The sequence below is a fragment of the Oryza glaberrima genome, chromosome 7 (assembly GCF_000147395.1).
Source record: "Oryza glaberrima chromosome 7, OglaRS2, whole genome shotgun sequence".
Taxonomy (NCBI): domain Eukaryota; kingdom Viridiplantae; phylum Streptophyta; class Magnoliopsida; order Poales; family Poaceae; genus Oryza; species Oryza glaberrima.
This window is the reverse complement of record NC_068332.1, coordinates 8,159,909-8,187,875: the sequence shown is the minus strand read 5'-3', so window position 1 is coordinate 8,187,875 and position 27,967 is coordinate 8,159,909. Positions and strand designations below refer to the sequence as shown.

Sequence of the window (27,967 nt, the reverse complement as noted above, 5' to 3'; positions counted from 1 at the left end):
CCTGAACCAGTATAATCTTCGTCTTCTGTTTGCTTGATGTCGTATTACGTAGACCCTTGTACAAACGTACCCCAATACCCTCTATATCCGATCTATGGGTATCACCCGTCGACACCATTAATTAATCTTACTAAAAACGCTCTCAAGCAGCCACGTGGCTTCCTAAAAACGCTCTTAAGCTGCCACGTGGTACTCTAATAAATTAGAGAAAATCCTATAAATTCTGAGAAAAAAAATCAAAATATCTAGCCTTAATTTTCACTTAAATTAGAGGACCCGATATTTCATGCCATTAGATTAAATCTATTAAAATCATTCATTCTAATATGGATCTAATGCAAATGGATGGAGAGGAAGGTACGATGTACTATTCGTAAACAGAGAAAAAACCAAAAAAGATCCTTCCTATCCGTATGGATGGAGAGGAATGTACGTATGTACTACCTAAAACACAGAAAAAAAACAAATTACATGTTACGTTCGTAAGAACTTAACGTACGATCGTAAGATTGGAAATTATAAAGATAAAGCGGAAAAAACCAGGTTATATATAAAAGTCCAATAAACTTTTTATAAACGCTCTTAAGCAGCTATATGACTCCTACAAACGCTACTAAGCTGTCACGTGGCGCTCTAATAAATTAGAGAAATCTAAAAAATTCTGAGAAAAAAAGGAAAAACATCATATCATTGATTTTCACTTAATATAGTGGACCCATCATTTTATCTCCTATTACATCACCTGCTCGCTATTTTATCCAAATTTTCTAGCTAGCAGCTCAGCACATAAATAATAAGAAATGCTATATTAACTATCTATTATATAATATAGTAAATATCAAATAAACTCCCTACAAACGCTCTCAATCTATCACTGTGTTGTATGCTATAGTGGCACTCTAATAAATTAGAGAAAATCCTACAAATTCTGAGAAAAAAGTAAAACATATAGCCCTTAATTTTTACTTAAATTAGTGAGTCCGATATTTCAGGCCATTGGATTAAATCTATTAAAATCATTCCTTCTAACATGGATCTGATGCAAATGGATGGAGAGAAAGGTACGATGTACTGTTCATAAATAGAAAAAAAAACAAAAAAAGATCCTTCCTATCCTATGCATATGGATGGAGAGGAATGTACGTATATATGTACTACCTAAAAAGAATAATTACATGTTACGTTTATATGAACGTAACGTACGATCGTATGAACAGAAATTAAAAAGGATAAAGCTGAAAAAACCAGGTTATATATAAAATTTCATTAACTTTATAGAAACTCTCTTAAACCGTCACGTGGCTCCTACAAACATTACTAAGCCGTCACGTGACACTCTAATAAATTAGAGAAATCTAAAAAATTCTGAGAAAAAAAGGAAAACATCGTATCATTGATTTTCACTTAATATGGTGGACCCATCATTTTATCTCCTATTATCTCACCTGCTCACTTTTTTATCCAAATTTTCTAGCTAGCTGCTCAGTACATAAACAATAATATAAGAAATGCTGTATTAACTACTCCCTTCGTTTCACAATGTAAGTCATTCTAACATTTCCCACATTCATATTGATGTTAATGAATCTAGACATATATATTTATGTAGATTCATTAACATCAACATCAATATGAATGTGGAAAATACTAAAATGACTTACATTATGAAAAGGAGGAAGTATCTATTATATAGTAAAAATCAAATAAACTCCCTGCAAACGCTCTCAACCTGTCGCATGCATGGTGTGCTACAAACACTCTTAAGATATCATATGACGCTCAAATAAATTAAAAATCCTAAAAATTATGATAAAAAACAAACCATTCATTTTCTTTTAAATAGGTGAATCCAATAATTATAACTACTACAATAAATATTTTTTAAAAGATTTTTTCTATCTATGTTGATTCACATGCATAACTAATTGCACATATATGAGAAATAATTAAAGAGAAGGCTAGCAGGATGGTAAAAAAAAACCAACTAAAGTTGTTGAGATTTCTTCCCGAAAGAGATATAAAGAACACTCAATTCAAAATAGAAACTCAATTCAAAATAGAAAATACGTTACTTTAATTTTAATTTGTTTTGTTAGAACTATTTTCGAAACAAACTAATGCGTATGTCCGTGCAAATGCGCGGGCTATCTTCCTAGTTGTAGAAAAATGTTTCATGAGGTGATTTGGTTGTCTTTTAGCTTTTTATATAATTGAAACATTTTCGATTTACTAAAACATATTCGATCTACTCGGTGAAACTTGATATTTTTTCCCGATTCGGGAATGTTTTCATGCCGCGGGGTCTGAAGTTCCTGAATTTTCGGAAATACGGGAAGTTTCGAACCGAAATTTCAGGGCTGACGGAACCAAGCTGCCGCCTGTTCAGTTCCTATTTCAGCGCCACCTTCCCTCCCATCCTCGGCGTCTCCTCGACCATCATCGCCGCCGCCGCCGCCGCCGCCGCCGCTGCCGCCGGCGGCTCGCCTCATCCTTTCTCCGGCCAGCCGGTCGACCTCTCCGTCAGTTTCTCCGCGCCCTGTCCTACTCGCTGGGGTAACCACCGCCATCGTCTTGCTACTCCTCTTCGTTCCCTACAAAATCCTACGAGCCATTTTTCGTTTTGGGGTTTTGGGGTTGGGCAAGGGGGAATTTGAGGGCTGTGATGATAATGATGCTTTTTCGTTGGTGATGCCGCTGATCCAGTTTTGCAATGGGGGATCGATCGACGCCGTTTTCTGGATGAATCCGTCCTTGAAATCGGCCATTTTACTTTTCCTTTTTTGGGATCAAAGAGGTAAAGGGGTTCTTAATCTTGTAGAAGAAATGGCCTTGGCAAAGCAGTTGTTAAGTGTTGTCGATTAGGTTTCCAGCAATCTGCGGAGGTGGAATGATTTGGGGACTAATGTGGTTTTGTTATTTGAGGCCTCAAAGTCTTTAGATTGGTGGGTGAACATAACGGAAATTTGTGTGATTGATAAATCAGGTATTGGGATTTGTGGATTGGAGGAACTGGGTGTGATAGGTTATTTTTATCAACGTCCGCAAGGGATTTATGGTTCTTTTAGGTATGGTGGCACTGGCACCAGTTAATTAAGGGTTCTTGTTGAGGTTGATCATTTCTTGTGCTCCTTGTTGAACTGATTCCCGATTTATAATGGAAATATAGGAGAAAAAAATGTGGAAGAGTGGTGAAAATTGGTCTTGTTGCTTTTAGTGAATGGTAGGAGCACATGCTTTGCATCTTTCATATAATCATATTGCTTCAAGGAAATAATTGTGCCCTACCCGTGAGAAGGAATTGGTTGCATGTTTTAGTTGTATTGGCATATATCTCTGATGTCTATGTTGTAATAGTTCAGAGCATGAGTGCATGACAGCATTGTGTTTTCTTTGCGGATGTGCCTGTTGTAGTGGTAGTGGTAGATGATTCTTTTCCTCTTTAGAAACATGCAGTCCGTATATCTTTTAGGAAGTCATATAACAGTGGAAATTCATCATATTGTTCTCTAGCCCATTTTTCACTTCGATTCTTCACTAAACTTTCAATAGTTCCAGTGTGTTTTATTGTTTAAAGCACAAAAACTTGATGTTTGATTCTTCTGATGTAGAAGTAACAATCTAATGTTAGTTAGTTTGATGATATTGGGTGTCTTGAAATTGTCGATTCCGTTGGATTAATATATTAATCAAAGTATGGTGAGTGTGTGGATTACATACAGCAGCCAGACTCTTATATTTCTGGAAACTCCGATCCAGCGTTAAGACTAGCGAACTACTCTGTTGTAGAAACCAGACTGTAATTTTTACCGAGTCAAGTATTTTTTTTTGGCGTAAACTGGGAAGCTTCTTTCTAATTACTTAAACAAGTTTGTTGATCCAGCCATTTGAATATCCATGTATTGGATGTGTATTCTGTTACATATTCAGTTAGATCCTTGATTTTCCATCCTGCAGATCTGTTCCTTTCATATAATCCCCTCAATTTCAAATTCTTGTTCCAAACTTTATCTTTTATTATGGAGTTTTATCATATAATAATAGTAATTTTGATAGGTTTGTGGTGACAACTTTGTTCTTATTAAGGTTTGCAGCATGTGTACGCTCTGACATGATGTAGGGTCTGAATAGGAAGAGCTAGCACCTGTGTGGAACTGCATAATAATTTTGTAATCTGAAAAATGTTACTTACATGCTAAATTGTAATTTTCTACTTCTCTTGTGCTTTCTTTTGCCACCTTATATTAACTGAAATCTCATTCTTGTTACCAAAAGCGAGCTAACCTATCTCATGCCATATCTGAACATGCTTGATCAGGTCCATCCAAGCTTCAAGATGACAACATGCAAATTCATCACTTCCTTCGCACCGGGAAGGCGCAGCATCGGAACGCAGCCTCCCATGGCTGCGCCACAAAGCCTTTCCACCCGCGTGATCAGCTACCCCGATCGCCGTTCCGTGACCCCGACCCCGAAAGCCGGCCTGAGGAAGCTCTGCGTCCCTGCGGTGGATCTCTACAAGGTGAAGCTCGTCTCGCCGAAAGGGGTGGAGCACGAGTTCGACGCCCCGGGTGACGCCTGCATCCTGGACTCCGCTGAGACGGCGGGGCTGGAGCTGCCCTACTCGTGCCGCGCCGGGGATTGCTCCACCTGCGCCGGCAGGATCGAGGATGGCGTCGTCGATCAGCCCAACGGGTCGTACCTCGACGATGCGCAGCGGGCTGATGGCTATGTCCTCACTTGTGTTTCCTACCCGAGGTCCAACTGCGTCATCCACACTCACAAGGGAAGAGAAGTGTAGTGGCCGGCCGCGAACGAGTCATATCACGTTCGTGTCCAGATCTCAGATGTTGAGAGACGGTCTTACAAACTATAGCTTCTGTTAGATAGTTGTCCGGAATTAATGCAGTATTTGCCCTTTTTGCCGTTGATGATAGATTAGCTTGAGTTGGGGATGTTGGTGCATTGAACTGAATTATTTACATGCTGATATTACTGGGTTTTATGGAGGGAAATAATACTACCTCCGTTGTTTCAGGTTATAAGACTTTCTAGCATTTCCCACATTTGTACAGATGAATATATCTAGACATACAAGTATTCATTAACATATATATGAATATGAACAATGCTAGAAAGTCTTATAATATAAAACGGAGGAAGTAGAATGCAGTAAATGAACTGAAAAATGCTGAGCGGCTGAATGCAATGCATAGTTTTGGAACTCAGCTATATATAATTTTATTTTTTAACTAATTTCTGGGATCGTTTCATCAGGATATTTGTAATTTCCCTTGGGTATTTTATCCTTATGCACTACTCACTAAGGCTCTGTACTTTGGTTCCTGCTTAAGCCATACATGGAAAACTATGTTTTTCTATAAATTTGGTCAAATTTAAACAAAATTAACTATTAAAAAATTAAAATGCTTTATAACATAAAATGGAGGAAGTAGCTAAACTGTTTCCCCCTTCGATGTTGATTGGTAAAAATCCTGTCTAATATTTTTCTTGTCAGAATTGCTGCTGCTTCGAAGGAGGCATGCCCGGCTGCCTTTTTTTTTTTCAGTTTATGGACCATGCATTATTAGCAGGAGTTTTTCGAAAAATATTCTTTATTAGCATTTCTTAGAAAAGATTTTAAGGACAACTTTTCAACTTTCTCAAATAATTGTCATAACACTACTATGAAAACATTTGTACATGTCTTAGGCTTTTATTTTCACATCCGGCCTAAAATGAAAAGCACCCGTTAAATTGGGGCTTAGAAGCGTCAGAGGGTGATAAACCAACCTATTTTTATAGACAATTTTTTTTTTTAAAAAAATCTGATCATGAAAATAGATCTTTCACGAGTGGTTTCCCTAAGTAACTACATGTGAAAATCAGGACATTTATATAAATAGAGTGATTTTATAGACTGTTCTTATAAGGAAAGATGTCTATTAAAATACAAAAAAAAATTTGTTATTTTCATCATGACTACAAAAAGAAAAAAGGGAAAATCATTTTCATGGGTGGTAGTGGAATTTGAACACGCAAAATCTTGATGTCTATAGGCCCTTAGTTGTACACGGTTTGATAAATAGGTGTATGGGTTACCGACCACTTGCAAAAATGTGTTATGTATTATTATAAACATAATTTCTTCCGTTAGCTGCTAACTGCTCCTATAATCTCTTTAAGGAGATTCCATTTGTTATTATTCTGTACATTATGCAGCTTTAATGTAAATTTAGGTATGTGAAGAAGCTGAAAAGTGTAAATTTAGGTTACATTCTTTTCGGCTTCTTCATATACTACATGCATCTAAAAATATAATTTCTCAAAAACTTTCTTCCGTTGTCATTGATTTGAGCACTTATTTTGGTTTATTTTTAAAAATATTTAATTTATGCCTATAATTAAATAGATAATCTGTGGCTATATATATATATCTATCTATCTATTATCTATTCTATACTAAAAATCCGTTAAACTTCATATAAACGCTTCCAGACCGCTAAGTGGTACGCTACGAACGCTCTCAAGTCGCCAAGTCTTAAATTAATGGACCCATTTGTTTTAGATGGTTAGATAGAAAAGAACATCCGGAACCAACGTCGTACAAACGTACGTATGAACTGTACGTACTTCCCTACTGTCCTTCAATATTTTCATTCATGTGTTATTTTCTATTTACAGGCAAAAAAAAAAAATCACAAATAGACCAACTACTAGGTCTAGCACCTCTCGCTGTTTCTAAATCACTACGTGGTACTATTAAATTAGAGAAAGTACTAGAAAATCTTAAAAAATACAAAGCAACCGACCATCAATACCTGCTATAATTAGTTATAATTAGTGACTTCATAGATCATATGTGTAATTCGGACGTTATGAGAAAAAGATCATTTTCAAAGTATCACGGTCGATTCGTATAGGAAAGTAGCCCTCAACTGCATGTTAAAAGAAATAAATTAAGTTGGTAGAAAGTCATTAGATGTCTAATGGGATATAAGTAATAGATGGAGGTCCATTTGTACTTTTTTTGCCTATATAGATAATTTTAATTTTAATTGTCAAAGAGATAAAAAACAGAGAGAAGAATGGCGCACACTGTACACGAGCAGGGAGGGAGGGAGGTTTGGGATGTTTATCTAAATCATTCATCTAACAACCTAAGATAATGTGCCAGATGTTTATGTCAAAACCGATGGTTGAATGTTTTGCTTTCTTGTCAGAATTTTATTAGGATTTTCACTAATTTAAGAGAATGACGTTACATCTTAGAGCATTTATAAGATGTGTACGTAATGGACTTTTAACACCACTTGCCACAAAGGAGGGAGGGAAGAAGGTTTAGGGTATTCTTTAAAAAAAAGATCCAATGACCTAAAATAATGTGTCAATTAATCCATGAAAATAATGTGTCCATCGATTTATGTCAAATATGATGGTTGGATATTTTTTTTCCAAAGTTTCTAAGAATTTTCCTCTAATTTAAGAATGTCATATAGTTGCCTAGAAGCATTTATAGGATATATAATGGATTTTAACACCGCATGGGGATGGGGAGGGACGGAGAGAGGTTTGAATTTTTTCTTATTAAAAAACTAACAAATAGATAGCCAAATGTTTTGTCCTTTTTTAAGATTTTCTAGTATTTTCTTTAATTTAATAGCACCACGTAGCAGTTTAGAAGCATTCATAGGATATTTAGAGTGACATAGCGAGAGCTGCTAGACCTAATAGGTGGAGGTTTCTTTGTGGGTTTTTAATGTAAAAATAATTTTGATTTTAATTTATCATGAAGATAGCTCATTGGTATGCACGTGACGGGAGGTTCCGAATGTGTGCTTTTTCTAAAAGAAAAGATCTAATATATAAAAATAATGGATCACCGATTTAAGTAAACAATCAATGGTTAGATTAGTGTGCCACTTGACGATCTAGGAGCATTTGTAAGGTACAAGTTGGCGGCTTAAGAGTATTTGTAGGATGTTTAATGAGCTTTTAGTATATAATTGTCTGTTTTAAAAAAAATTGAAAGATTTTCTTTAATTTAAGTATGTCATATAGTAGGTTGGGGGTGTTAATAAAATGTTTAATGGATTTTAACAGTGCATGGGTTGGGAGGGAGGGAGAGAGGTTTGGATTTTTTATTAAAAAATCTAACAACCTAAACCCATCAATTTAAATAGAAATCGATCGACGGTGGCGCCGATGGCGTGGCCACGCGGGTGATGGAGTGCGCCGCGGCGAGGTTCCTGCTGGTGGTGGCGCGGCCGCACGGTGAGTCCGCCTCCTCTCATCTCGCGTGCCGCCGCCTCGCCTCGTGTCGCCTCCGTTTCTCACGCCAGCACCGATCACCCCAGCTCGGGCCCCGTAACGTTCAGCCTCCGCGCAGCGGCGTCCTCCACTGCCGACACCATCATCGACGACGAGGCTGTCTTTGGGGAAGGTGATGCGTCCGTCGAGGCCACGGCGGGTGCGCAGACCTGCGTCGTGTTCGTTGGCGACGACGGTGGTGCCGACGGCGTGGCCGCGCTGGCGAGGAGCACGCCATGGTGAGGTTCCTGTTGGTGGCGGCGCAGCCACACGGCGAGGCTGCCTACTCCTCATCTCGCGCTGCCGCCTCGATTTCCCGCGCCGGCGCCGACCGCCCCAGCTCGGCCTCCACGGCGTGCAGCCTCCGTGCGGCGGTGCCTTCCACCGCTGGCAGATGCCGGTGCTGCGTCTTCTCCAGCCCACTGTCTATCCCCATGTCGCCGCGCACCTCCTCGCCCCTGCGCGCTGCCCAATAAGAGAGAAAGAAGACATAGGAGAGATGAAGAGTATGACAGGTGGGACCCACATGTTTTAAATAAATAAAATGATGACTGAATTGCCACGCATACGTCATGTAGGATAAAACCGCTCTGGATTGGGCCGAGGGGGGTAATTCGTCGGATATTGAAAGTTCAGGGTAAGTAATGCCTGGTTTTTGGGTTCATGGTGTAATTCGGTCGACCACGATAGTTCAGGGGGGTAATTCGTATTTTTTCCATGTATTAATTAACTCGTGGATGAATTTGTGAATGTATAAATTTATTGAGGTTCTATGATGTGAACTTATCAATGAATATTTGATTTTGTGATCCTTGAACATCTATAAACTTATAAACTTATTGGTTCTCTGATTTTCTGATTCCTTGATATGAACTTGTTTCATTTTTCATTAGATTTCCGATTTATCGTTTGTGGTTTTGAGGCATCAGCTCGTATTTAGCCAAACCAAGCCTTTTTTTTTTTACAAACCATACTCCCTCACTACTAGAAAACTAATCTTTGCTCGGTCGCCCCAAAACCACAATAGTCCTAGTTAAAAAAGAACCGGGACTAAAGAGGATCTTTAGTCCCGGTTTAAAACCCTAGAGCCATTCTATGATCTTCAGTCCCGGTTGGTTCATCTTTAGTCCCGGTTCATCCCCTGTCACCATGTCAGAGGGGCAGGGATCTTTAGTCTCAGTTGGTGTCACAAACCAGGACTAAAGATCACTTTACTAAAGATCTCCTAGATCTTTACTCCCAGTTGGTAAAATCACGAGTAGTATATAATCCCTATTCCCTATCCTCTCACCAACAACCGGCCTCTCCTCTCCTGAGATCCATCTCCCTCTCCTCTTCCTCCTCCCATCCCGGCACTCTCGTTCTCCCTCCCTTCCCATCCGATCTCTCCTCAGATCCATCTCCCTCTCCTCCTCCTCCTCCCCTTCCTCCTCCCATCCCAGCCCTCTCCTCCCCCTCCTCCCTTCCCATCCGACGCCTAGCAAGGGCCGCCTCCTCCCCCTCCTCCCTTCCCGTGCCCAGCGGGACCGCACTTGGCAGGCGGCCGGCGGGGCCGCGCCCAGCGGGGCCGCACGCAGCAGGCGCCGCGCATGGGCCGAGTAGCGAGCGGCGGCAGGCGGCGCTACCGACATCCATTTTTTTCTTTTTTGTACAATTTGTGATTCTCTGATATGTATAATTTTGTGATTTATTGTATGGATCTGAGATGTATAATATGTGATGTATTTAGTTTGTGTGTAATTTTTTTAAAGATTTGTGATGTATTTGATTTGTGTGTACAAGTAACTTAAGATTTGTGATGTGAATGTTTTGGATATTACTTTGATTTGGGGTTTGATTTGGGACTATGCATCCCACTCGATTGGGGAGAAAATATAGGGATTAATCTCTGGCTAAAAAACAATGAAAAAAAAGAAAATGAGACCTAATGGGACTGCTGCTACCCTATCTTTAGTCCGGGACTAAAGATACCAACCGGGACTAAAGATCTAGTTTTAGTCCCGATTATTTCAACCGGGACTAAAGATGGGCATCTTTAGTCCCGGATTGCTAGTCCCGGTTGGAAAACGGGACTAAAGGGGTTACCAACCGGGAGTATAAATGGTTTCTCGACCAGTGCCTCCGGTTTCATTTTAATTGACGTTTTGGACAATGACACGGTCTACGAGATATATCTTTGACCTTATTTTTTCTATTATGATATATATAATAAATAAATGCATGTTTACTTTTATTATAGTACTTTAAAAGACAAATCTATATATGTTGTTCTAGTTCCTTTATACTAAATATTTTTAAAGTTATTGATAGTCTAAGTTATAAAAGTTTGTCTTCAACCTTATCCAAAACGTCAATTAATATGGAATTGGAGGGAGTATATACCTCAGAGGAACCGACACCATTAACATAACTCCTCGTTAGCACCTGCTCGATCGATGCCGGTTACCAAATCCGACACCATGTGAAGTTGATAACCAGCACATAAAGGCTTTTCGTAAGTAGTGCGTGCGAGCAGTTACAGAGCTAATCCGTGACCGTGATCGTCTCCACTTCGATCGACCGTTTCGTCGCGGCCACGAAATCGCCATCAAAACTGCTGCATCCGACTGGGAAAAGGACACCCCCGTACACGAGCCCGACTCGTACACCACACTACCCCGCCCCACGCTATAAATACCAGCTCTCGTCGTCCTCCTCGATCGTATCCCACCACCACCACCACCAGAGCTAGCGCAGCAACCGCGAGTTCAGTTCAGTTCAGTTTTTGTTACGTCGTCGTTCGAGTCGTCGTCGGCTAGCTTCGATTCGAAGAAGGGCAACAATGAGGTTCGTGGCGGCGTACCACGCGAGCCCGACCAAGGACGACGTGCGCGCCATCCTCGGCGCCGTCGGCGCCGACGTCGACGAGGACAAGCTCGGCTACCTCTTCGACCAGGTCGCCGGCAAGGACCTCTCCGAGATCTTGGCCGCCGGGAGCGAGATGCTCGCCTTCGGCGGTGTCGGCGCCGCTCCGGCAGCCGCCGCCACTGCCGGTGGTGGCGCCGCGGCAGCTGGTGAGAAGGAGAAGGAGGAGGAGAAGGTTGAGGAGAAGGAGGAGGAGGACGACGGCATCGTGTGCAGCCTCTTCGACGACGAATGAGCTATCGACCTTCGTCTTCAGCCCTGCATCTACGTGCCGTAGTCTACATGTCGTCCGTCTAAGTTTAGTCGTAGTAGTATATATATCTATTTAATTTGTTTATTTAGTGTATCTGCCCGTCTAGATATATAATGGATGATTTTATAAGTACGCTAATTAATACCTTCATCTTGTCTGGGTTTGATGTTGCTGTGATCTCCATCGTATGACTTCCTTCTATATATGCACCAGTATATATATGCACAGTGCCTTGTATGAAAATATGGCGCGTACGCGTGTATATTTTATATACATGTACATACAACTAGTATAGAATTAAAAAAAAGAAACTTCTATGGATAATTAGACGACCTTAACCCATTTATCGTTCTATAAAAGAGAGTAGTGGTGGTGGTTCTGCTATTATCGTCACTACCAATTCCTAACTTGCTTTTAAGGAAAAAAAATACATATGGGGCTATAGAGGGATCACATGTCTATACTCACACAAACTCAGTATGGAACTAATAAGGTCTACGTGTGAGCACAAACATGTAAAAAAATTAAGAGATATTAATAATATGTTAATGATAATACTACCTCCGTTTTCTAATAGATGACGCCGTTGACTTTTTCTCACATGTTTGACTATTCGTCTTATTCAAAACATTTACATAATTATAATTTATTTTGTTATGAGTTGTTTTATCACTCATAGTACTTTAAGTGTGATTTATATCTTATACATTTGCATAAAATTTTTGAATAAGACGAATGGTGTTAAACATGTGAGAAAAAGTCAACGGCGTCATCTATTAAAAAACAGAGGGAGTATATTGCAATGCACATACACTATGCTTTTTATACAGACGTGATCCCTCCTCACGCCCTATCTCGTGCACTGCTTCGTCGCCCAACACACAACGTCCAGCAAAACCTTTCTCGCATGAACTGGTCTGTCAGCCAATTAAACTTCACCTACCCTCTTGCTCTTGATCCCTCTCAAGCAACTCCCACTAGCCCACGGTCTTCACCCCCAGCCCACATCAAAGACCGTATGTTGAGAATTGAGATGCCCTTGGAGAGTGGAGACCGCCATAGTGAGAAGTCGAGTATGCATGGTTCCACTACTAAACCCTAGCTCGCCTCGATCTCCTCATGCCACTCCCGAGCCTCTGGATCCCTCCCTTGTCTCCTCGTGCATATTCATCGGTTTTATTTTCTTTTCCCACGACTGCTGAGACGACTCCTCTTTGTCGGCTCTTGATTTCTTTTTTTTTTTTCAAGTGTTCCTTCACAGATCGTCTGCAAAGATTGCAAGGGCATCTACCAAGCCAATAAGAAGTGTATGTTATTATTCGTGACATATTTATTTTTATGTAATGGCAGAAAATACTCAAACTTTATTTCTTTAATTTATTGCAAAGAGTATATATGTAGTACTCAAATTTGTTAATTTTGTATATACTACTTCCTCCATTTCACAATGTAAGTTATTCTAGCATTTCCCACATTCATTTTGATGATATGTCTAGATTCATTAATATCAATATGAATATAAGAAATGCTAGAGTGACTTACATTGACTTACATTGTGAAACGGAGGGAGTAGAAAAAATAACTGTGTGTTGCAGCCGGAGATAACTAGATGGAACGAGAGGACTTCCCTGGTAAGAGGTGGGTGCATCGGTAGTTAGGGATAGGATCTGGAGTTCCGTTCCGTGGCATTAGTTGGTAATTTTTGTCAGAATCTGAAAATATTTTTTTTGAGAGAATAGAATCTGAAAATATGATGAGGAGCGTCTGATGGAAGTAGAAAGATCATCAAGCCAGCCATGGGCATTGGATCGAACACTGGACAAAAATAGGCGGGCGGAAACTTGCATGTAGAGTGCATTTGGTTGTAAATTAAGAGAACTGTCCATTTTTGTAGATAATGGAATGAAACATCGATCCTGGCCTTTGCTTAGGTACAACTAATTATTATAAAAAGTAGCACACTAAAAAAGTATTGTCCAAAATAAAACAAGCACACCAACCAAAATTAAAAGAAGACCTAACATGACAAGGAAAATATTATTCCAATCTATTGGTGAATCCCCGTCCATGGTTGGCAAAAAGTTACATAACTGTTGTCTTAAGATTACGACATGCAACATTCAGGAATTCTCCATCTCCCTCACACTTTTGTAGTTGAGCCCATAGCCAAAACCAATATGTTGCCCTGAAAATTACCTATATATAGGAAACAGATGGTGATTTGTCAAAAACCCTATCATTTCTACACAACCACAGAGCCCAACATAAGACCGAGGCACTAACAAATCAGTTTACTCTTTTCCTTGTCCACACCCTAAAGCCAACCATAAAAAATATAATATATGCTTCTAGAAAGAAGGTATAATCCAAAAGAAAACTGAACAACTCTCCAAACAAACTTTGCATAATGACAATCCATAAACAAATGTTGAATAGTCTCATTTTTCATAAAAAAAACAACATCTTAAACACCCATTCCAATTCCGTCTTGCTAGATTATAGAGGATTGTCCATTGGCTTGCGTGTTGTGCCTTTCATATCGCGTTTATTTTATGATAATTATGAAAATAGCTTTACCCTAGAAAGTTCTCGAATGATTAGTATGAAAAGTTTTCTAAATTTAGCTATATGCCACACTGTTGTCTTATCCATTAACTTTTTTATTTTTATTTATTTATGGTGATAATAGGAAAACGGACATATTTATATTTGACCAACATGATGGATCAATTACTCTACTGTTCCGAAAATGGAACGGTGCAGCCACACATGCGGGTCATCTCCATCTGACCTTCCCAGCAGGCTCACGGTGCACACCTTCGTTCCATCGCTACAGAGAGAGAATCAGAGCAGCAGATGCGCTATGAACTGAGAAAAAAAAAAAAGAAACGATGCGATAAGCTGGAAAGAAAAGAACGGAAGCTATTTTTGGTCTTTTGGATCACAAAACCTATTGTGAACCGCATCCCGGGTAACGGGATAGATTATAATGAGTTAACGACGAGTCGTTGCCCCCACCAATCGTGCGGATGTGTCTCCATGGGTCTATATCTCTTCCTCCCACGCGCATGTATCACTCTCCCATACCTTTCATGTGTCGACTGCACTCCCCCACGCATGCATGCGCTCGTATTGAGTCGCCACACAGGTATCAGATCTGATATGGTGTCAGATTCAATAGTTAATACTTGAGATACCAGATTTGGTTGGAACCCGTATCAGATTCGATACTTGATACCTGAGGTACCAGATCTGGTTGGTACCCGTATCAGATCGGGTTGGTACCCGAGGTACCAGTCTGCTACCAAAGGTATCAGATCCGATACTTGGGATATCAGACTCGGTACTTGGGGTATCAGACCTGATACCATCGTACTAAGGTTGATGGTACCTGGTCTGATATCCACGAGGCATCAAGACCAGTAGTTGTATATTAGACTTGGTACCAACAAAAGAAAAAGTATCAAAGCGTACCTAGAGGTATCGTTTTGTACCAAACAAGTCATCTTCTTCCTCTCCCCAACACACTATGGCTGTGTTCTTCCCCACATTTTTCCAACCCACATCTCTCGTTTTCCGCGCGCACACTTTTCAAGCTACTAAACGGTGTGATTTATGCAAAAAAAAAAACTTTCTATATGAAAGTTGTTTTAAAAATCATATTAATCCATTTTTCAAAAAAAAATAGTTAATACTTAATTAATCATACAATAATACGAGCTTCGTTTTGCGTGCAGCCTCTGCCGTCGTCGCACTCATGTCGGCTTCTTGGGGACGGTACCAATGGCTGACCCAGATGGCGTTGCGGTCGACGTGGCAAGAAAAGAGCTCCCGGTGGCAAGTGGCTATAGTGGTTGTAGGCACAGTGAGGGTGACAGAGGACGGAGGGAGTAGCTTGCGCGCGGTGGGTGGTGGTGCGTGGATAACTTTATATAGACGAATCAAGATGAGGTGTGGAGCGTTGATTATTAGTCTATCATGTTCGGACGGTATACCGTGGTCTAACAGTTCTCCTTTTGGATTCCATGACGACGGAACAAATCACCCGGCAAAGAACTCTTTAATTTCCGTGCGTGGCTAGCAAATAACCGTTGCAACGGATTTTAAAAAAATGATGTTGGATAGACTATCAAAGATCCATGTCCGTCCTTGTCTTAGGTGGGCAGTCAAGCCCACCACACCACATGCAAGGCCTACCCAGGCCAGAAACCCATACGCTCCAGGCTTCAACGGAGAGTAGACAGGCCTGCATGATTTTATAAGTGCAGGTACAGTAGCAGGATATAAGCCGGCTATAACCATATATCGAGAAGAAAAGAGAAGAGAGAGAAGAAAGCGGACTACAAATTTGTAGCCGGCTATAACACGGACTCCAAGATGTTATGTGTGTATGAGAGGTGGGACCGGGTATTAGTAGTGTAGTATATTTTTATAGTTAACTATTGTATGAATAAGCTATTAGATTGGCTATAGATGTTTTGGAGCTAGTAGTTGGCTATACTATTGACCTTGCTCTAAAGCGATACACGGAAATACTTCGCATCGGATACAATATGCGGACGAAAAAAACGAAAGAAAGACGATGTGAGTATATAATCATCTTCAATTTTTATAATAGATAAAGATTATACGACACATATGATATGTAAGGCCTGGTTTAGTTCCCAACTTTTTCTTCAAACTTCTAACTTTTCCATCACATCAAAACTTTTCTACACACAAACTTCTAACTTTTCTGTCACATCGTTCCAATTTCAATCAAATTTTCAATTTTGACGTGAACTAAACACATCGTACAACAAAATCACAAATATTACCTAGATATATTTCCATCAGAAATATTCCCAACAAATTGTACATCTCCTTCCATGCTCCCAGGGGTACAATTGACCTTGTTGCACATATCGGTCAACTACTAGGATCAAGTGATGGAAAAAGTATAAAAGAATATAATCCAAATTGGATAGGATTTAAATGTGCAAGGAAAACTAGGAGTAGAAGAGATGCTGGCTAAAATTTTTAAGGGCATAGGAGGAATCTTATATGAAACAAAAACCCGAAATAATGAAGAGACGTACTTGTCCGTGTGTATGGTGAAATATGTTTGTAACCAAAAGAATAAAATATTGTCTGGGAGTGTATTTGTATTTCTTCTTCTTGCAAACATAAGAGTAAATTTCACAAAAATACATATATATTGATCAAGTTATCATAAAACTACAGATTTAAGATTATGTATAAAAAAACTACATATTTAACATAAAATTTATCATAAAATAAAATATAGATTTAACGATTTAATAACAAAGTTGTCACAAAAACTATAGGTTTAGCGTCAATTTAATTACAAAACATGGACTTTTATAACTCAACCATAATATTAGTGCTAAGGATTTAAACCTAAATCTATAGTTTTGTGATAATTTTATTATTAAATCTGTAGTTTCACAGTACTTAGCCTTAAACCTAAAATTTTTTGATAAATTTATTGTTACTTTCTTCGTCCCACAAAACCTGTCGTTTCACCGCCAAAGGATTGTCCCAGAAAAACTGTCGTTGTTGAGAGAAGTGGTGGGTCAGCCTACTCCGTATGCGTGGAACCAGAAAAAACGAAGTGTTTTTTATTATTTTTGTCGCTACCGTGAATGGATCTAATATTCTCGCCAACTGAATAAGATGGACCTAGTACCCTTTTCGGGCCCTAGGCTGACACAAGTGGTATGGCGCATGTGGGCTCTGTGCTTTTCTTTTTTTCTTTTTTTCCCATATTCCTCATAGGTGCCGGTTTTTCCAACCGGCACCTATGAGGAATATGGGAAAAAAAGAAAAAAAGAAAAGCATATATGGAAAAAAAAAGTAAAGCCTAAACCGGCACGCACGAGGCATATGGGAAAAAAAAAGAAAAGCATATCTAAAAAAAAGAAAAAAAAAGAAAAGCCTCGCCGACCTCCATCTCGCCTTCCGCACCCCGCCGCCTACCATGCATCTCGCCTTCCTCCACCCTGCCGGCCGCCGCCACCGCCGCTGTAGGCCATCGTGTGTGGCTACTTCACCACATTCTCCACCACCATCATCCCAGATCACATCATCCCCATCCAAAAATCAATAGCAAACTACCACATATATGGAACAAAGTATCAAGAACTTAACAAGTTGGACATGGAGGAGGAGAAAACAGAGGAAGAACTCAAGAACTCAAAAAGAGAAAACTTGTTATACCCGGGCCACCCCGCCGGAAGCCACCTCTCTCATGCCAGCCTCCACCACCACCGCCACCGCCGTTGCTGGATCCAGCGGCCGCCACCAGCCGCCTCCTCGTCCACGCCAGTCTCCACCACCAACGCCGCCGCCACCACCTTGGCGCGTGTGTGCCAGCCTCTGTGTCGTACCCAGGTCGGTCGTCACCTCCTGAGTATGCCGCCATGTCCTCCGTCGGCCGCCGCCGCCACCTCGCTGTGGTTTTTTCTCTAAAACCGACACCTATAATATTAATATAGGTGTCGGTTCAGTTAAAAAACCGGCACGTATAGAATTGGTGTCGGTTTTTCTTTAGAACCGACGCCTATAGTGCTTAAAGGTGTTGGTTCTATATTTTTTCATCATGTGGAGGTGAGAAAAGGCTCATAGGTACCGGTTTAAATGAACTGACACCTATAAGGTTAGTCCCTATGAGGGTTTTTTAGTAGTGTACGATCGTGCACTAAGAGGGGGCGTGTTCCTGATTAGTTGCGAAGCCTAGGTATAGATTAAATTCGACGAGGATGTCGAATCTTCAAGGGTGGGTGAATGTAACACCCTAGGAAAGAAAAGAAGAGTGAAAGCTAGTGTTGGCGGCTGTTAAATGCCGACTCTATACCGCCAACATATGCATAAAGTTCGGATAATAAAATATCCAACATAGTGATGGTGCTTAAATCTCACATATTCCATAGTGTTGGTGTATATTTATATGCAGGTGATAAACCCCGATGTTGGGAGGAAATCTAAACCGAAGTGAGGAGAAATATGTATCCATACAAGGATGGGTTGTGGACTTCATAGAAATACCAGAAAATCAGCCCAAAACACTAAAGAATGGAGAGAGGAGGACCAAGAGAGGAGCCAGGCCAAAGGCCAGGCCAGGGGAGCCCAGCCCAGGTTGGTTCGGCCGAACCCTGGTAATCACCGTTGATCCCAGGTTTTTGGCATGGACGCTCCAGATGCATTCCTGATGGCGGTTAAGGGGCACTTCGAACAATTCCCCTTCCTATAACCGTCATACCTATCCTATAAATAGACCTCACTTCATTCACTCTCACACACACTTCCAAGCTTGAGCTGAATTATAAGAGGCTCTATTGTACTATATTGTATACTAGAATAGGAAGAGAGTAGAGTAGAAGAAGTCGGAAGAATTCCGGAGTTGTCGGTAATCTTCTCCTATTTCTTTTATTCTGTTTATTACTCTGAATTCAATATAATATTCTTCTTAAGTAATCTTGATTTATCTTGTGAGAATTTATCTCTTGGTTAGTTCCTAAATAGCATACGGGATTATTGTTCACTATAATCAACTGAAATATAGTGATTGCTTTGGTAGTTATAAACACTAATGTAGATATTAATTGCTTAGACGTGGTGTTTAGGTAATTATTATCCAGTAATTGCTGCGCATCCCACAGTATGTTTGAGGTAGGTGTAGAGGTGGTGACAGCCCTCGAGATCACTTAAGTCCTCCATGTCCGGGTACGTAGTAGAGTGACATCTGGGAACAGCGGGTTGTCAGTGCCGAAGTATCACGTTAGGATTAAAGTTAAACTTTCCCTAGACACTGTTTCTCACTAGTAAATCCTCTCTATCCTGGCCTATCATTTGCTTAGTGTCCTTGGATGAACCGGAGGAAAATCTGACTATACACGTTTCCCTTGGATTCGATACCCTTGGAATACTCCGTAGGGGAAGTGCTACATCGGTATATCCGCGCGCTTGCGGATTTTATCTGTAACCGTATCAAATACCAACAAGCATTTCTGGTGCCATTGCCGGAGAACGGTTGCTGATCATTTCTGAACCTAGTTCATCCTCGTAGCCTTTTTACTTTTTTTTAATTCTATCTCTACCCCTGCTATCCTAGAGAAGTATTCCTGTCAAACTCTTCTTGACCATGGAGCAACCTCTTTTTGAGTTGTCTGCTCCTCGAGGCGAATTCTATGAGCCACCTCCTTCATCGGGTTCCATATACACAACTGGCTATGAAATTCGCCCCGAACTAATTAGTATGGTTAGGGAAAATTTTTTTTTTGGCTTTGATCTAGAAAATCCCTACCATCATCTGTGAGACTTTGAACCGCGAACACGAATTATTTTTTATTAGTACCCAACCTTACTGATGGTAAACCGCAAGACGAATTTATTAAGCCTAATTAATATATCATTAGCAAATGTTTATTGTAGCACCACATTATCGAATCATAGAGCAGTTAGGCTTAAAAGATTCGTCTCAAAAATTAGTCGCAATCTGTACAATTAGTTATTTTTTAGCCTATATTTAATACTTTATCCAGGTGTTCAAACGTTCGATGTGACAGGTGTTAAAAACAGGCCCTCATTATTTAGCTGCAATAGCTGTATATTTAAAACGGATGGAGGAAGTAAATAGGTAGTTTTTTATATACCACTTAGATATGTAGTTCAGTGAAATTTACTTCAAACAAAATGACAAAGAAAAGATTGGAGAAAAGCTTCTTCTATTGACTTGCCTGGAATTCACTACCCCTTTCAAAGGAGCCGCGTCCGCCAACGCGTCATACCGCGTCCAACGCGGACGTTGATGCAACTTGACCACTTGAGTAGTGACGAGTAAAGAACTGGACCCACCCTATTTGATCAGCTACTCGTTTTTAACAAAATTCGAAGTAAACTAATAAAAAAGAAAGACTCTGTTCCTATGCACGTTGCAATGGGGTCATAGGCTAGAAATAGTTATACACAAGATGACATTCATTATATTTTTTTCCGCTTATTTGAGAATGTGTGGCGTGAGTCCAAGTTTTTGAACTCTCTCTACGTGGTTTAAATCCTACTTAAAAAAAATATTACCATGGTGTCCTTGTCCTTAGGTAGTGTTTGGCTAATAGGATAGAGAAATAATTTCCCACCCATCAAAAAATATCTTTAAATCTTAATTATTCATTCTCTCTTTTCCATTTAATCCTAACCCTTCATTCATTTTCCAATCCTAATCTCAACATCAATTTCCTATTATCCAACGCACCCTTAGTTCTATCGGATGGATGCAGGTCCTCTACAATAACTATAGAGAACAGTGATTGAGTCTTGCGATACAATGATTTCCATTATCTTGGCATTGTAGCAACATTGTTCTAAAAGTAATCGATTTTATCATCGAACACCTCTTACTGTAGCACGGTAATGTAGCATGCTAATTTGCAGCGTTCAATGAAGATTCAACGTATCAAAACATGAGCTAATGTAAGATAATGTAGCACCTCTGCATTTTTTTACTTGAATGAAAAGGATCCTATTCCGTACTGGTGCTGAAGTTGAATGTTTTATCTCCATCTATCTATTATATACTAAAAGTCCATTAAACTATCTATAAACGCTCCTAAACCTCAACGTGGCGCTCCTACAAACACTCCTAGACCGCCACGTGGCACTATCTAATCTCACTGTCGATTTTCACTTAAATTGGTGAACCCGTTAATTTAGACCATTAGATTAGATCTATTATTAAAAAAATTGATAGTTTTTCCTAAAAAATATGCAACTGGTGGCTGGGAAAAGGAAAGAAAATGTCCATACGCAAGTATAATTGAAAAAACAAATAAAGCTTCCTACGGTTAGGCGGAAGAAAAAAAACATCTGTGTACGATAAAAAATGATAAAGCCAAAAAAAATGTGTAGTTAGTACTGTTGGAAAAAATGACGGTCTAAAATAAAATTTTGTATAATATAAAATATAATACTACATAATATACGGAAGTATATAATCTATAATATAAATATCAAATATCATATGAACGGTCCCTAAACATTATCTTTTAAATTATTTTTAATTATATGCCCAATTTATGATCGATTGTATTCGTTTAATTATATATAGTATCGGTGTATAAAAGTAATGTTGTGGTACTAAATACATCATCATGACACATCGGGTCGACATGCAATAGGTAACATTAGAGACCTATTAAACTTGATACAAACGCTTCTACATAGTCGTGTAGCACTCCTACGAATGCTTCTACGCCACCACGTGGTGTTCTAATAAATTAGAGAAAACCTTGTAAATTGTGAGAAAAAAACATCCAATCATTTTTATTGGTGGACCCACTATTTTTAAACTATTTGATTAGATTTATTTAAAATACATCCCACGTAACCTGCTCGAATAAAAAAATCACGTGAATAGTTGCACGTATATATACGTACTTCTGTACTTTGCTACTCACTGAAAAAAAGAAAAAAAAACTGTAATTACAATTGAAAAAAATAAGGTTTATCCCTGCCACGGTCCCACCTAATTGTTACGAGTGACACGTACATATGTACGGTTCACCCAAAAAAGTGAAAAAAAATCTCAAATGTAAAATACGTACTACTGTTCACTGGATTGAGAAAAAAAATTCTCCTAAGTTTGTTCAAACTACGCACCGCCCTTCACTCCTCGAATCATTATACATAAAATCAACATTCACCCGTCCTCTAATAAATTTATCTAAATAATAAATAGATGTATGTGGGAAAATATTACGACTACATTTGATATTAACTATATTTTAATTTAAATTATCACATTGAAGCATATTTAGAGCTTTTTCCATTAAATATCATATAAACGCTATTAAGCCACAACGTAGTACTTCTACAAACGCTCCTACACCACCACGTGGTATTTTAATAAATTAAAAAAATCACAAAAATTATGAGAATAAACAAAACATCCGGCTGTCGATTTTCACTAATATACGGTGGACTCATTGTGTGTACGTACCTCCCCACCTATTTCCTATTTTCTAGTTTCTGTTAGATGGAAAAAATATTTTAGGATAAATATTTTTAGACAATTATATTATCTAAATCATATAGCTAGCTTTTTATTGGTGCACACCATTAGATTATTTACTATAAAACATAAAATTGAAGATCCAAGTTAACTATATTATTAAAAAAATCATTACTCTGGGTCATATTATTCTAATAACTATTGTTTTTCACTGATCCATACATTTTTAAGAAAAATATATAGATTTTTAAACCTTATGATTAATAACATACACTTAAATTAGAACAACTTTAAACAATTTAAGTTGTTTAATTAAAAAGTACAACACACAAAGTATTTTCTAATAGATCTAAGATTATGTGTTTATAAAAATAGATAACTCAAAACTAGGACCCATTCAATCTATGTTAAAAACAATAATCTCCTCCCATCCTCCTACCTTACGTAATCCTCCTGCCTTACGTATACCTCTGGCTCACCCATCATCTCCTCTCCAATTCCATTATGTCCTCTTATTTTTTTAACTAACATAATATAACTATTATTTTATTTATAATTAAATAAATAAATCAAGATAACATTAGCTATATTTTACTATAAAAAGTTAAAATACACCATTTGATGGTAGACCCTATCGTTTGGATGGCAACTAAATAAGAAAAATTAATCGAACATATGTATTATGTTATGCTAAATCACTATAGGTAACAAAAATCAATTAAAGCCCACTAGAGCGCTCATAAATCACCATATAATATGTCCTATAATTATAAGAAAAAGGCAAAATTTAATACAGGACACCCAAAAAACGTGTATTTGGCTGGGAGACACCGTAAAAACGTGACATGGCTGATGGACACTACGAAAATTGTGTAATTGGCTATAGGACACCGGAGGAAATATTTTATAATTTCCGATCAAAATAGGTGAGAAATGTTAGCTTATTTTTTTCTTTGGGCATCGTATGGGATGTAATTGCGTGTATGTGGATGGAGGGTGCCGCTTGGTCGGATTGACGGACAGAAAATTACTGTGACGACGATTGGAAAGTTACTAATCTTTAAGTAGTTAAGATATGGATAAATGTGAATTTGTCCATATTTATCTCTAATTATTTTGACATAGGGAGTAACCACCAGCCTTTTTTTCCCATGAAAAGAAGCAAAAAGAACATAACTAACACTGACTGTGAATCACCGAGGGACACGTGGCTGGACATACGAGGTGCTAGATTAAATTAATTCAATTAAATTGACGTATCCATTATTTTTAACTATTTGATCTATTTTTTTAGAAAAATTTTAAGTTACCATGGGGGCACGTCCTATTAAAAAAGGGATAAACCTTAAAAATTCTTAGAAAAAATAAAACACCCCGTCATAGGATTTCACTTAAATCATTTAGAAAAATTAGAAAAATTGGAAAAACAAAATCTCCACCTCCTCCTCACTCTCACATCTACACAACACTGTCGTTCCCTCCCTATTGTTTTATCTATTAAATTAAAAGAGAAACAAAAAATAATGTTTGATATTTTTTTAAAACAAAATACAAACGCGGGCGCTCACAACACGCACACTCACCTCTATGAACTCACACATGCACATACCCCTATGAGTACTTCCGAGAGACTAGGATGACATATTTTGAGATTGACGAAGTCACTACGTACTTCTCGCTGTCGATGGGTATGTTACCTATTACTGAAAGAATTTGTCCAAGTCTAGGACATGAACCCGAGTGGGCAAATTCCATCGCAACAAACCTAACCAGTTGAGCTAAGTTCACTTCACAATAATGTTAGATATTAAAACAACCATAATTTTTAAACTATATTTCGGGAATACTCCAATGTCTTTTAAGCATGTGGAATCATTATATTTAACAGTTAGATCTATCTTATATAAGAAAAACATATGTCTATACATGGTACATCACATTTAAAAAATATTATTGTGCATGGAACTTCTGACCCACTCTACATGAAATGTTCATAGATGGATCGGCTCTTAAATTACATCAATCATATTAGGCTATATAAACCCATAAATTTAGTGGAGCTTCACGTCCCACCCAATTAATCCTCGAATAAACCATGATAATATATATGCAATTAAAAAAAGAAAAATACCTTAGTTTTACTTTACACTTACTTTTCATTGACATGTTTTCTTAAGAAAAAAGTCTACCTTCTTTTCAAATGATGAAGAAGATTATAAATAATTGCTTATAGATATTATTTAAATATGATATAATAGAAAGCTAATAGGTTAGAAAATTATAAAGGAAATTAATGTCGACGAAAAAAATTTATGGAGAAATCGTGATAGATGTTCACCGGTTAATATTTCGCTCTTATAAATGTCTCAGTCTTAACGTACGACGCATATCCGCACAATCGCACGGGCTACCTTCCTAGTTATCTTAAAGAAATGACAAGTTATATGCATACATCAAAACACGCTATTATATGCACATACCATGGGTAACGAGAATCGGCCGAGGGGTAACTAAGGGGCTGTTTAGTACCTCAAAAACTTTTCCAAAAACATCACATCGAATCTTTGGACACATATATAAATTATTAAATATATATAAAAAGAAAAACTAATTGCACAGTTTGCATGTAAATCGTGAGACGAATCTTTTTAGCCTAATTAGTCCATGATTAGTCATAAAGTGCTACAGTAACCCACATGTGCTAATGACGGATTAATTAGTCTTAAAAGATTCGTCTTGCGGTTTCCAGGTGAGTTATGAAATTAGTTTTTTCATTCGTGTCCGAAAATCCTTTTCAACATCCGATCAAACGTCCGATGTGACACCAAAAAATTTTCATTTTACCAACTAAACATGCTCTAAAATATGGTCATAGTACCTAACCTTTTATTCGTTATTCTCTATTTTAGTTCTTCAAATGCAGTAATATTATTTATTTAGAACGTACTATGACCATATTTCAACATAGCTTCTAAGAGTCACTAACTCTTATGAGTTAAAGTATTATTTATGTTACTTTAGAGGATGAATGGTTTTTTAAGTATATTTCAAAAGTAAAAGTGTAAAATATTTATCTTAGAGGGCAGTAGCTCCAAGTTCGTGGAAGGGTCATTGAAACAGTACAGACGATCCTGGATAACCCCTTTTTACGGAATCTTTAGAGGTGGATATAAACAATTAATCTGTGAACCTAACTAGTAGTTTCTATCGTAAAGAGAATCCGTGTTTACTCAATCATGGACACAAGATTTTACTCTTAGTAAAAATTAATTATTAGAGGATTTAGTTAATGTTAAAAGAAAATTTCAAAATTAAACTCTGACTGATTTCTCATTCAAAATCAATGAAAGTTTTGTGAAGTTACTCAAAATTATTAATGTATTGATATGTCACTACTAATTTTTATACACTTCAGGTATTTACAGTTTGACTATCTATAATATATATATATATATATATATTGACTTTTTAAATAAAAATAAAATAAGTCTTATTGAGAAAACAAAAGGGAGTATTCAATAAAAAATACTCCCTCCGTATATAAATATAAAGCATATTTTTATCATTGGAAGACAAATGACTACTCCACTAGAATATACCTTAATTTACGCAAAATTGATGATATTTGATTTGTATTAAAAATATGTTCTTACGACTATACTATTATGTCAGATAAAATAATATATAAATAATTAAAATAATTGTTGGTCTAAACATTGTCATAATATGACGAAATAGGCCTTGCACTTCTATACGGAGGGAGTACCTCATCAAGCCAACTTGCATGCTAAGAGATTGAAATAGTCAGTAAACACATGCCCTTTTCTTTGAGCCTTTCCTGGCTGATTGTTTCAATGCACGCGAAACGATAAAACTTGTTAGTTCTTGCAGTATTAATAAATAAAAACTTAAGAAATAGATTAATTTAAAATTTTCAAATAGCATATATATATATATATTTAAAAAATCATTCAATAGTTTAAAAAACATGCTAACGAAAAATGAGTAAGGCCGTGTTTAGTTCACCCCAACTACCCCAAACTTTTAGCTTTCTGTTACATCACGTCACATCCAAAACTTTTCTACACACATAAACTTCTAACTTTTTTTCCAACCTTCCAACTTTCCTCAAACTTCCTACTTTTTTCAAGAACTAAATACAGCCTAAGTTAAAATTCACAGTGGAAGAGCCTATGGCCGTGTACACGCGTTGCTGGTTTTACTGGTGGAGAAGAAGTTTTTACTCCCGGTTCGTAACCCCCCTATAGTACCGGTTTTCCAACGGGACTACGAATCCGGGACTAAAGATCGCTATCTTTAGTCCCGGGTGAAAAAACCGAGAGTAAAAATCCATTTTTAATCCCGGTTGGTGTTACCAACCGGGACTAAAGAGGCTAGATCCGGTTGCTACTTTATTCTATTCTTTTCTTCATTGTTTTTAATATATTGATTCACTCTATCCCATCCCAAAATCCCAAATCAATCATCCCCGAATAGTCTCCAAATTCTCAAATCAATATCTCCAAATACATCACAAAATCTTAAAAAAATTACATCACAACTTCTACAAAATTCATTACAAATACATCACATATTCACATCATACACAAATCAAATACATCACACACAAATCAACTCAGATCCGAATCACAGATTCTCAAAAAAAAAAAGAAAAAAAAAAGAAAGAAGACGAACGGCCCGCCGCCTCGCCGGCCGCCGCCGCCAGCCGCCAGCGCGCCCGCACGCCGCCGTGCCACCTCGCCCGGCCCTCCGTGCGTCGCGCTGGCCGGCCGACCCTCCGCGCGCCGCACCGCCGCGCGGGCCGGCCCTCCGCGCCCCGCCGTTGCAGAGGGAGGTGGGAGAGGAGGAGAGGAAGGGAGGAGGTTGAGGAAGAGAAAAGGGTGACTCTGTGAGGAGATGAGTTAAAAAAGGAGAGGAGGAGATTGTATTGATCCGATCCGCGTGCAACCACCCCGCTTACGTCGACTTTTTTTCCGGTTGGTGTTACCAACCGGGGCTAAAAATAGATCTTTAGTCCCGGTTGTAACATCAACCGGGAGTAAAGCTTATATCGATCTTTCTTCCCGGTTGGTGTTACCAACCGGGACTATAAATAGATCTTTAGTCCCGGTTGGTAATATCAACCGGGACTAAAGATCAAAAAAAATCCTCGGAGCTTTCAAACCGGGACTAAAGATGTTTTTAGTTTTGGTTTTTAATACAACCGGGACTATTGTGAAATCTGGTGGACCGACCAAAGATGGTTTCTCCAACAGTGTTTCTCGATGCTGCTCCCTGCCCAATGTGAGCAGCCTGTCGATCCTAAAGCCTCTTTCGAGATTCCCTTTTCATGCTACCTTCTTATTTTTTTCAGTGCATCTGTATAAAAAAAGGAGCATAGATTCACTCCATATTTGACTATTGCTTTTTCGAAAAAGCTTATCGTATTTATAAAAAAAAAGCAAATTTCACAGGGTTCTACAAATTGTTTCAAA

The 27,967-nt window shown here is 38.4% G+C and overlaps 2 protein-coding genes across 2 annotated transcripts; both read left to right on the top strand.

The window, feature by feature from the left end:
- The first annotated feature begins 2,291 nt into the window (after positions 1-2,291).
- On the top strand, positions 2,292-4,572 carry LOC127780146 (uncharacterized). The gene is made up of 2 exons (XM_052307105.1): positions 2,292-2,553; positions 4,316-4,572. The coding sequence occupies exons 1-2, from the start codon at positions 2,292-2,294 to the stop codon at positions 4,570-4,572; spliced, it is 519 nt and encodes a 172-aa protein (XP_052163065.1).
- Positions 4,573-11,028: 6,456 nt separating this feature from the next.
- Positions 11,029-11,592, top strand: LOC127780765 (60S acidic ribosomal protein P2A-like). The gene has a single exon (XM_052307721.1). It carries the CDS (start codon positions 11,129-11,131, stop codon positions 11,444-11,446), a length of 318 nt encoding a protein of 105 aa, XP_052163681.1. The 5' UTR covers positions 11,029-11,128; the 3' UTR covers positions 11,447-11,592.
- The last annotated feature ends 16,375 nt before the right edge of the window (positions 11,593-27,967 follow it).